The sequence below is a fragment of the Dasypus novemcinctus genome, chromosome 21, assembly GCF_030445035.2.
Source record: "Dasypus novemcinctus isolate mDasNov1 chromosome 21, mDasNov1.1.hap2, whole genome shotgun sequence".
In the NCBI taxonomy this organism is placed as follows: domain Eukaryota; kingdom Metazoa; phylum Chordata; class Mammalia; order Cingulata; family Dasypodidae; genus Dasypus; species Dasypus novemcinctus.
In genome coordinates, this window is record NC_080693.1 from 34,894,941 (window position 1) to 34,905,492 (window position 10,552).

The 10,552-nt window shown below is 44.0% G+C and overlaps 1 protein-coding gene across 1 annotated transcript; it reads right to left on the reverse strand.

Moving 5' to 3' along the window:
- Positions 1–1,086: 1,086 nt before the first annotated feature.
- On the reverse strand, positions 1,087–7,100 carry CRYBA1 (crystallin beta A1). The gene is made up of 6 exons (XM_004454353.1): positions 7,070–7,100; positions 5,639–5,703; positions 4,604–4,722; positions 3,168–3,309; positions 1,646–1,788; positions 1,087–1,234 (listed from the first exon to the last, which is right to left on the reverse strand). Exons 1-6 carry the CDS (start codon positions 7,098–7,100, stop codon positions 1,087–1,089), a joined length of 648 nt encoding a protein of 215 aa, XP_004454410.1.
- Between the last annotated feature and the right edge of the window lie 3,452 nt (positions 7,101–10,552).

A 10,552-nucleotide genomic window follows, 5' to 3' on the forward strand; every position in this document is an offset into this window, starting at 1 on the left:
TTACTTATTTTATCAGAAAAAAAAAACTTGAGAAATTTGTAGATCAAATTAAGAGACAATTAAGTGTACATTGTTGAATAAAAATTTTAAAGTTTCTGAGGTGTTTGTTATCTTTGGTGTGTCTTAATTTTTAAAAAAAGTCTTTACTTGAAAATTATGATTGTGACATTGGTAATATCTTCTCCAGAGCGTCAGCAATTTAAGTCCTAAACACACTATGGTCATAGATCGTGTGTTTTGTTCATTTGTGTGTTTTTATTATAAAGATTTTAAGGTACTTAGTATGTTAGTTGAAAAAAGTTAGATGTGAGAGGATCTGTTCTATGGTAGAGCATTGAGCCTTGTGCTTTTCAAATGAAATAAGAAACCAAAATTGAACTAAGCAACTAGAGTTAAATTCCCAAGATTCTGGTTTTGCTTATAGCTTTATGTAGAAATACATGGCAATACACATTTGAGAAACATCCTAAGTTTGCTCAGCACTGGGTTGTTAAAAGGTGAGAAAAATTGATGCTAGCATTAACATTAATGGGAAAAGAAACAACCAACTGTGACTTCAGCAGGTCTACATGTTTTAAAAACACAAATGATTAATTTTGGACCGATAACCTAATTCCCCATGTTTCTTGCTTTTTACTTGTCTTTACTAGTAAATGAATATTACTTTGAAGACTCCAGGAAGGAAACAGAGGATGGGGAGAAAAGGTGCAAAAACATTTATCAAAAGTGTGTGTGCCAATATAGGATCTAATGATACTTAGGTTATATACTTTAATATATACTTTAATGTTCTTTGAGGTAGGGAGTTAATTGTGTTAGGCCTAATAAGTGACATGTAAGATACAAAAGGGAATCTGGGATCTTACTGAAGCTTTCTTTAGAAATACTCAGCCACATAAGTGTGATTTGTATAAAACATGGTAGTTAATACAGTCTACTTATTTTCTTAAATGACATTTATTGTGAATTTAAAAAGCTAACATTTGGAAGCAATGTCTGAGTAGAACACAAAATTCATTCTAGAGAGCTCTTCAAGTGCTTAAGCAAGGTGTCATGCTTGAATTCCTTCTTGGAACTTTTAATCCACTACTGTTGGATACGGCGAATTGATTGGATCTGAGAAGTCTGGGCGTGAGAACCCCACTCTCTCCAGTGTTTGTAGTCTCCTCCATGATGGTCACATTCCAAGATATACTGATAACCACGGTATCCAGGATACTGGTAGCAAACCCAACTAGGAAATTCAAAGCATATTGGATTCAAACTAGTTAGAAACTTAGTCAAGGTCCCAAAACTCAAGCCTCTTCCTCAACATAGTAATGGTACAAGATGTTTTAAGGCTTTGAAAACAATAGACATCCTAAATGTGTCAGGCATAATTGTAAACAACGTAGCCAAGGTTAAAAATTAACCTTGATCAGGAAAAAAGGTATGGGAGTAGTCAGGAATGACTGGGGGAGAAAAATACTTTTTCCTCTAGCAGTAGTTGGTACAAGAGCTTGAGACTCAAAATTACTAATGACTAGACATTTCCATACCAATAAGATAAAAAAGTTCTGGTTAAAACATTGGCATATTAATATTCAAAGGCCTAGTCTGCATGAGATACTTTGAAATATACTCCAAACCCTGTTTTTGCACTTACGCTCCACATTGTATTTTCATGGAACCAACTTGGTTGTTGAACCAACCCATGGCTTGCAAGGATGGGTAGTCATCACACATCTCCCACTGGCGTCCAATAAAGTTTTCTTTCTCAAAGATGGTAATCTTAGACTCCTTATGATTCTGTAATCCAGAAATTAACAAAAACAAACACTTGTGCTAGTGTTATGGCTGTCCTATCATAATTCTTTAATTACCATATATTTTTTCTCATTGGGAACACTTCAACTTTAAAAAAGGAAGTACAAAGATTTCAGGCAATACAGAAGTTTATAAGAAAATTACCCATGATCCTGTTGAACTGGATTTAATACCAAAATATTTAAAATGTACAAATAACCCAATCAATACTTGGTAACAATACCACCAAAGGCGAAGATAGGACAGCAGAAGAAAACACTTTAAACACCCAGCCAACTCAAGGGATTAAGATACACTAACATGGGAAAAATTCCCACAAGTTAATAGGAAAAGTAAGGCCAAATACATGTGCTAGAAATAATCTAAATGTCCAGTGGGGGATTGGTTGACTAAATTGCATTTACATAGAATAATACACAGGCATTATGGCAGAGACTTAGATGAAGTTCAAAAATAGAACCAATCCTGGTGAATGTGTGTGTGTGCGTGCATTAGGGAGGGGGAGGGATTGGGAGCACCAGGGAACTTTTTGGGTGATGGGATTGTTCTAGATGTCTGGGGTGTTGGTAACATGTATATATATTTTAAGTCATTGACTAAACACTTAAGATCTGTGAATTTTACTTTTTAAGAAATGGGATGAAATCACTTTAAAATGAAGTATATTTTAGGTTTAGATCTGTTCCCTTCTCCACTACTTGAATTTTAGTAGGACTTATAAACTGAGGTGATTAGCAACTAAAACATGAGAAGCTCCATGATATAAACAATATTTGGAAAGATTCTAGTTCAACCTCACTTGTAATATAGGGATCACTTTCAGTATACCCCTGAAGATCATCATGCTTCTACTTGGAACTTCTAAAGTCTTTCTTTGAAGCATCCTAGCCTGCTGCATTATTGGACAGTGCTTAATGTTAGAAATAAGGTTATTATGAATCAAAGGAAATAGAGAAATTGCCTGTTTTTCAGTCATTCCTACTCATTAGGGTTACTCAGCATAACCATGTTTTGGAGTAAAATTTAGTTAATCAGATTGAAATTTAACTGGCCAAGGATTTACTTTTTACGTGGCTGTCCTACAGCACTATTTTGAAGATCTAGGCTCTTGAGTAGCCACTTTTTCCCACCTATAAGCGAGCCCTTACTTTTAGCTTGTCCTAAGGAAAATTAACATTTGGTAGAGAAAACTCAAATGATGGGCTTATACACAGTGGGGAGCAGTGTTTTTCTTCTGGCTTTTTCCTTTTTCGCACCACATTTCAGCAAAATTTATAAGACCCAACGTAAATATCAGTCCACCAGCACCCTCTTTCCCTTCATCCCTCACATGCACAGAAGCGGAAGTTTCAGAGGCTTACAGCTGAACAGATGGGGCGGAAGGACATGAGACGTTCAATGTGATAGGCATTACTCCCGCTCCAGGCATCCCAGCGAGGGTATTCTCCTCTCTCCAGGATAAACTGTTGCCCACAGAAGCTGATATGCTCATAACCCATCCAGCTGCCAAAGACAGGTAGTGTTGGTCAGGGTGTTCAGAGTCTAATTGGCTTCAGGGAGAAGGCATCTTTTGTTTTAGATAAGTTAGTGGGGTAAGATATTGAGCCAATCCCAATAGAACCATACAAAGTAATAAATTTCTCACAAAAGGTGGGGAATGAGCTGACAGCTGCATTGACTAGGTTTGTAAAAATATTTGGGGATTATTCACTGATACATTCCACTCCATTGGCCCAAGTAATGGGTGTTAGCAAAGCTGATCTAAAATTATATTTCCTTTTTCTACTTGGAGCTCCTGGTTTAGGATATAGTGACTTTTGCTTTGGCTCTAGCTAATTCTTTTTTTTTTTTTTAATTATTTATTATTTTTTTAATTACATTAGAAAAAAATATGAGGTCCCATTCAACCCCACCGCCCCCACCCCCCACTCCCCCCACAGCAACACTCTCTCCCATCATCATGACACATCCATTGCACCTGGTAAGTTAATCTCTGAGCATCACTTCTAGCTAATTCTTGATGGCCTCTTCCTAAGGTAGTAGAGAGACACCTTTTCAATAGAAACACCTCAGATCAATTTTTCATAATCAGAGCTCAGTAACTGATGATACCTTAAAATGTTACTCCTTTTAAAAGGGTTGAAGAGCTCAATTTTGATAGTAATCAACTTGTGGGGGCCTGTCCATATGGAAAGTCAGTTCTGCCTAGGTCAAAGCAGAGTCCTTTCCCTATGTGCTCTCAGGCTGATGACAGAGGCTTTGACTACCCTTTTTGTCAGAAGATAAAAAGCTAGAGAGGTGACTCCCTTGCCAAAGAGATTAACCACCAAGAAGGACCCCCTGAAAGACTAACTATAAACTAACGTAGCTCTTGAGCCCTGGTGTAGAATTCTCTTTAACATAGAAAAATTAGCTAATAGTGTCTACTCTGGAACATGCACGAGGGAAGGAGTTAGTGGTAAAAATCTAGACAAGTAAAACTCATGGGTCTCATTCTGAGGAAATCCTAGATAGCAGCTTATGGACTGCAGAAGAACAAATCTGATTACTGTCACTGTCCTATCCCATCATATATATTTCCTTAATCCCCCCAAAGCTAGTACCAAGCCACTAAGAACCTCACGTTCCTTCAGGTTTCAGGTTACTAAATTACACATGTAGTGATTTCTTTTGAGATTACTTCAGTACCAAGGCCTCTCTCCCAGAAATGATTAGAGTCTGGGGAACATCTTTCTTCCCCCATCCCCACCCATTCCTGAAGTAAGGAGCCTAAAGTTCTGTTGAGGTCCATACTCACACGCCACATTCCACCTTGAGAGACCGGACATTATCAAAACTGTGCCCAGAGATGTTTGGGCAGGAGCTGGTGAACTCCATCCTCTTGCCCTGGAAGTTCTCCTGGTCATAGATGGTTATCTGGAATGGGGTTTAATGGGGCAAGAGAGCTAGCATGTGGTATGACAGAAAGAACAGAGATCCATCTCAGCAGCTTACTTGTGTCTAACCCTGTGTTTTCTATCACCAATTGCAGTCCAGGATGCTAGGGTCATGTCATATTGGTTTGATGAGGTCTCTTCCAGGGTAGGAAGGGGTTTGAATTAACACCACTGGTTGGTGATGTTCATGTGTCCAGGCTAGGCATGAGGTATGGGGGGATTGGTTTATTATAGCAATGGTCTGCCAGGGATGATAGCTAACCCAGTTGACTTGGGGGTGTTCCTGGCCACATGGACTCATTCCACCTGGAGATCCAGGCACTGGGAGTCCAGGAGCAACTTGTGTATTATTTTCTTAGCTTCTTCAGCCATGCCCACTATAGAAACCTGAAGTATAAAGGGACAGTTATGATAAACTTGGCCTTGGGTCTGGCCAGAGGACAGAGGCAACCCCCAAAGCTGTGGACTATTCTCAGAACTGATCCAATGAAGACAGTAGGAGGTATGGGTGGAACACTGAAATGCGTGAAGATCAGCCACTTCAGTCAGTGGTCCAGGTTGGGAATCAGAAGACCTGGGTTCTATCACTTGTTTGGACGATGGCAAATATCTCTTATTTCTGGCCCCTCACTTTCTCCAGGAGCATAATCACCTCTGGGTGATTTTAGCTCTGTGCTAGGAAACTAGTTATCATCTCCCACCCATTATTGGTGGAACCATCCTTCCTCTGTCTCAACTGAGAGATCCTTCCTTGACAATGTCAGCACCTTGGGTGGACCTTGCCCCTAGAGACAAAGGCACAGCCTCACAATAGCCCTGGGGCCTGCTTTGTGGCAGTATCTCAGCCCCTGCCCTATTGGATTTCAACTCCAAATTTCATTTTGAGGAGGACTTACCTTCCATGGCCCCAAGGACCCTGGAGTGGGGTTGGTCTGAGCCATCTTGGTGGTTGGAAGGATTTCTGGAATACAAAGCACATGCCAGTGACTTGGCCTTGGGCGTGGCGAGAGAGCTTGAAAGCAGACAGACTTGTGGTTGGGATCCTGGCTCTACTGCTCAGTTGCTGAGCCTTGGCTTTTCCATCTGTAAAGCTTCTCCATGCAGAGTTATTGTGAGGATTAAAGCAATAGTGCAGGTAAAGCATACCCAGGCCTTATGGCCTCTGCAACAGGGAAACTCCCATCCTTCTTGCTTCTTCCTCCAAGAACCCCCTACAAGTAGCAACATGGCCTTAGTCTCACATACCCCAGTGTAAACTCCTTGGCAACCATCTAACCCAGACCTCTCATTTGACTGGCCACTCAGCCAGCAGGGCCAGGGCTCCACCGGGACCCCCTTCCCAGGCCCATCACGATCTCAGCCTCACCTGGCTCCCCAGAGACTTCAGCTGGTGCGGCCCATGGCCATGCTACCACCCCCCTGCTTCTCTTTCTCCAAGACCTACCCCACGGGGCCTCACCTTCAGTCCTACCCCACTGCCTTCCCCAGCAACTTGCTTTCTCCCCTGGGTCCTAGCTCTCAACGCAGTGCTGATCTGTGTTTTCACGCAATGTGCTCTGGGTGAGTCTCTCGATGGCAGGGCCTGGGGTCTCCTGGATGGCTGCCAAAGCACAGGGCCCAGCACAGGCTGGAGGGAAGTGAGGAAGAAAAGAAGGCAACGATAATAATAACAACAGCTCCCTCTATGCCAGGCGCTGTTCTAAATGCTTTACACACATTAATACAAATAATTAAGCTTAATTAATCTTCACAACAAACTATGAAGTAAGCCTATCATTACCCCCATTTTATAGCCGTGGATACTGAGACACGTAAAGGTTTGGTAGACAGAACAAATGGAAGAGTAAAGGAAAGAAGAGGAAGGGAAAGAGGGAAGATTGGAGGGAGGGAGGAAAGAAGACATTGTTCTCCGTGGTACACGTTGGTTTCTTGATGCCATCCATGGCCCTTCCCTCCCACGGGCAGCAGATCCAGGACCTGATGCTTGTAAATGTCGACGAATCTTTCCACTCCGAACCTCTGAATGAGAGCATTTCCCAGCTCCTGCCCCCTACACCTTCCCCCTCTGATGCCCCAGGAACTTCCTCCTTTCCTGGGGCGCCACATCCCCCTCTCCCCGAGCCATGGTTGCTAGGCCAGTGGTCATTGCCACATAAATGATTCCTCTCGGGGTGGCAGGAGAGGGCTGCCCCACTCCAGAGCTCCTCACTGTCTCTAGCATCCTACAGAGCTCTGACCACAAAGCAGGAAAACTGGACCTCCTTCTAGATGCGTCTCTGCAGGGGAAAGAAAGGCAGGACCAGGGCTCCCCTGGAGGCCTTACTCACCCAGCTCCTGCTGCGCCGCCTGCATCTCCATCTCGGGCCTCGGCCCTGTGGTCCCCCTCTTTATAGCTCTGGCACCAGGAGCCTCTGGCCCTGTCAGCACTCTGCTTTCCCTCTGCTTTTGTTCGCTCTGATTCCCAGAGCTTTGGTGGCTAGGCTGCTGGGCTGGTGTGCCTTGGGGCTTTGTTTAAAATTTGGAGACAGAAATCCTGGAGAGGCTCCCACTGCTGCGAGCTAAGTCAGGTCAGGCTGCTGAGGTCTCATCCTCGGAGCAGCTGCCAGGTGAGGACGGGAGGTTTTTCTGCTGTCCTTCTCTCAAGTCTCTCGGTAGCCATTTTAGTAAACATTTCTTCATTTTAATTTCGCAGTTTTCTTTTAAAATTTTGGAGTCAATAAATATTATTGGGTTTTAAATGTGTTTTTCAGGCCCTTAGACATCCTACAAGCCCAAGGAGTATGCCCTAAGGGATCATATGGTTTCTCCCTAGACGTTCAGGGCATTTGGTCAGGCAGTGTGGGAGGCCCCTAGCTCTGTTCTGCAGGAGCCCCCTAAGAGGAAGGTGTGTTGTTCAAGCATCACAGCCCCTGTGGGAGGCAGGGGGTACAAGGTGTGGGAGGGCTTTGAGTCAGGCACTTGCAAGTTCAGATTCCAGTTCCCCTGGCTGGGTGACTTTGGGCAAATCACTCATCCTAGCTCAATCTCAAAAAAGGAGATAATATCTGTCTGACGTATTATGGGTTTATTATTACTTATCATCTTATTCTCTTTCTGGTGGCAGATACCATAGAAAATCTCATAACAGCTTGGAGAAAGTTACCTTCCCCAGTAAAGTTCTCCCCTACCAATCCCTCTACGCCATGAGTCCAGCGTCATCAGAGACCCCTTTTCTCAGGACCAAAAGTCTGTCAAGGTCTGGTATTTGTATGTGTTTGCAGATATGTACAGAACATTCCAGACACATGGGTCTGATGCCAAGAATGGCATGCCACCTAGGGCATTTCTGCTGCCTGATTAATTGGTGATGTCTGGCAAGAGACAGAGTCATTCTGGGGATTGTGACAGGCTCTGGCTAGTTGGTGGCTGCACAAGGGCTTAAGGCACCAGTTGTCCATAGCTGACAGTTCTTCTCCCTTTTTCCTCCTCTTCTTCCTTTCCTCCCAACCCAGAATTGGGCTTATAGGAAAATCTTTGTTTGGTCATTCATTTGTTTGTTTGTCTGTTCATTCATTCATTCATTCCCTACCTCCTGAACTAGGTTAGGTATCCCTTTCATGGTATTGTGTACTTTTCCAACTGATAATGCTGTAGAAATAATTTTAAAAATATATATTTATTTCTCCTCACCACCCCCCACCACCTTGTTGTTTGCACTTGCTGTCTGCTTGTTGTATGCTCTCTGTGTCTCCTTGTCTTATTTTTTTAAGGAAGCACTGGGAACTGAACCCAGGCCCTCCCATGTGGGAGGGAGGTACCCAATCACTTGAGCCACATCCACTCCCTGCTTGTTGTGTCTCCTCATTGTGTCTCCTTGTTGTTTCATCTTATTGCATCTGCTCACTGCACCAGCCCGTGATACCAGCTCACTGTCTTGCTTGTCTTCTTTAGGAGGCACCGGAAACTGAATCCAGGTCCTCCCATGTGGTTGGCAGGAGCCCAATGGCTGGAGCCACATCTGCTTCCCTGTAGAAATTACATTAGAAACTAGAAATAATAGACTGTAAGGAAGGGAACCAGGTACTTGGGGCTCAGGTATAGGACCAGATTTTCACAGGCTATCTTTCTGTAGTTTTTGAATTTTGAATGACGTGAATGTGTTTTCTATTAAACAACTAAAGCTGTTTTTGGGGAAAAAAAATCGATTACTTCTCGGCCTCTTCTACCAGACTCCACACTCTCTGAGGGCAGAGGCCTCATCTGCCTTGTGTATCATTATATCTACAGCCCTGGGTGCTTCTGCAAGCTCACTAAATATTTTTAAAAATAAATGACATCCAATGACTCTGTGCCTCTGGGGGCACAGAAGTAACCGTGAGGGTCCAGTTGAGCTTGGCCCCCTTACCCAGCCTCTCTGGGCAGGTGCCAGGTTGCTGCCTGCATCTTCCCTTGGGAGGGTGATGAAAGAGAGTGACTGGACAAATATGGTGGAGGTGGAAGCTTTACATCCTACTGAAATGTTGGTACAATGAAGACTGATTTAGCTGATTTTTCATTTTTGCAGGAAAGCAGAGCTTTTATGTTTGATTGAGAAGCCCAAATACACATGCACAAAATTATTGTGGAGGAAAAAGAGTTACTGTGTAAACAACTTACGAATATCCATCAAACTTTCCTGGAGTTGTACGCATCCTTAGCCTGTCCTCCTTCAGCTTTCTTCAATCACCTTAAGTGCCTGGAATTTTCGGAAGGATTCCCAGATCTCCAGCACTAAATATCATGCTTTCCAAACACCACCTCAATACTGGTTTTTTAGAATTTTCTTTCCCCTCCCTCCCCTCCCCCCGCCCAGTTGCATGCTCTCTGTCTCCATTTGCTGTGTGTTCTTTTGCATCCACTTGTACTATCAGGTGGCACTGGGAAACTGCATCTCTTTTTGTTGCATCATCTTGCTGCATCAGCTCTCCGTGTGTGTGGTGCCACTCCTGGGCAGGCTGCGCTTTTGTCACCTGGGGCAGCTCTCCTTGCAGGGCACTCCTTGCGCATGGCAGCGCTGAGCGTGGGCCAGCTCACCACACAGGTCAGGAGGCCCTGGGTATAGAACCCTGGAACCCCCCATATGGTAGGCAGATGCACTATCAGTTGAGCCACATCCTCGTCCCTCAATATTGTTTTTTTTTTTAAGATTTATTTATTTTATTTATTTATTCCCCCCCACCTTGCAGCTTGTTCCTTTATTTTTCTTTTGCTGTCTTTTCTCTGAGTCCATTCGCTGCACTTTTTTTTTAGATTTATTTATTTATTTATTTATTTTTCTCCCCTTCCCCCCCCCAGTTGTCTGCTCTCTGTGTCCATTCACTGTGTGTTCTTCTGTGACCACTTCTATCCTTATCAGCGGCACCAGGAATCTGTGTTTCTTTTTGTTGCGTCATCTTGTTGTGTCAGCTCTCTGTGTATGTGGTGCCGCTCCTGGGCAGGCTGCACTTTCTTTCATGCTGGGCAGCTCTCCCTATGGGGCGCACTCCTTACACGTGGGGCTCCCCTACATGGGGATACCCCTGCGTGGCAGGGCACTCCTTGCACACATCAGCACTGCGCATGGGCCAGCTGCACACGGGTCAAGGAGACCCGAGGTTTGAACCGTGGACCTCCCATGTGGTAGGCAGACGCCCTATCCATTGGGCCAAGTCTGCTTCCCTGCACTTTTTTTTTTTTGTATCTGCTTGTCTCCCTTTTGTTGCATCATCTTGCTGCGCCAGCTCTCTGCAGCGCATGGGCCATCAGCTCTCCATGGTGCACAGGCCAGCTTTTGCCTTCACCAGGAGGCCCCG

What these genes read in the sequence shown, in the direction of transcription:
- CRYBA1 (XM_004454353.1), bottom strand. Translation starts at nt 7,100, where the DNA reads ATGGAGATGCAGGCGGCGCAGCAGGAGCTGG. An exon ending in GGCGGCGCAGCAGGAGCTGG is followed by an intron (nt 5,704 to 7,069) that starts GTGAGTAAGGCC and finishes TTTGTATTCCAG; the next exon opens with AAATCCTTCCAACCACCAAG. An exon ending in TCCGCCCCATCTGTTCAGCT is followed by an intron (nt 1,789 to 3,167) that starts GTAAGCCTCTGA and finishes TCTGGATTACAG; the next exon opens with AATCATAAGGAGTCTAAGAT.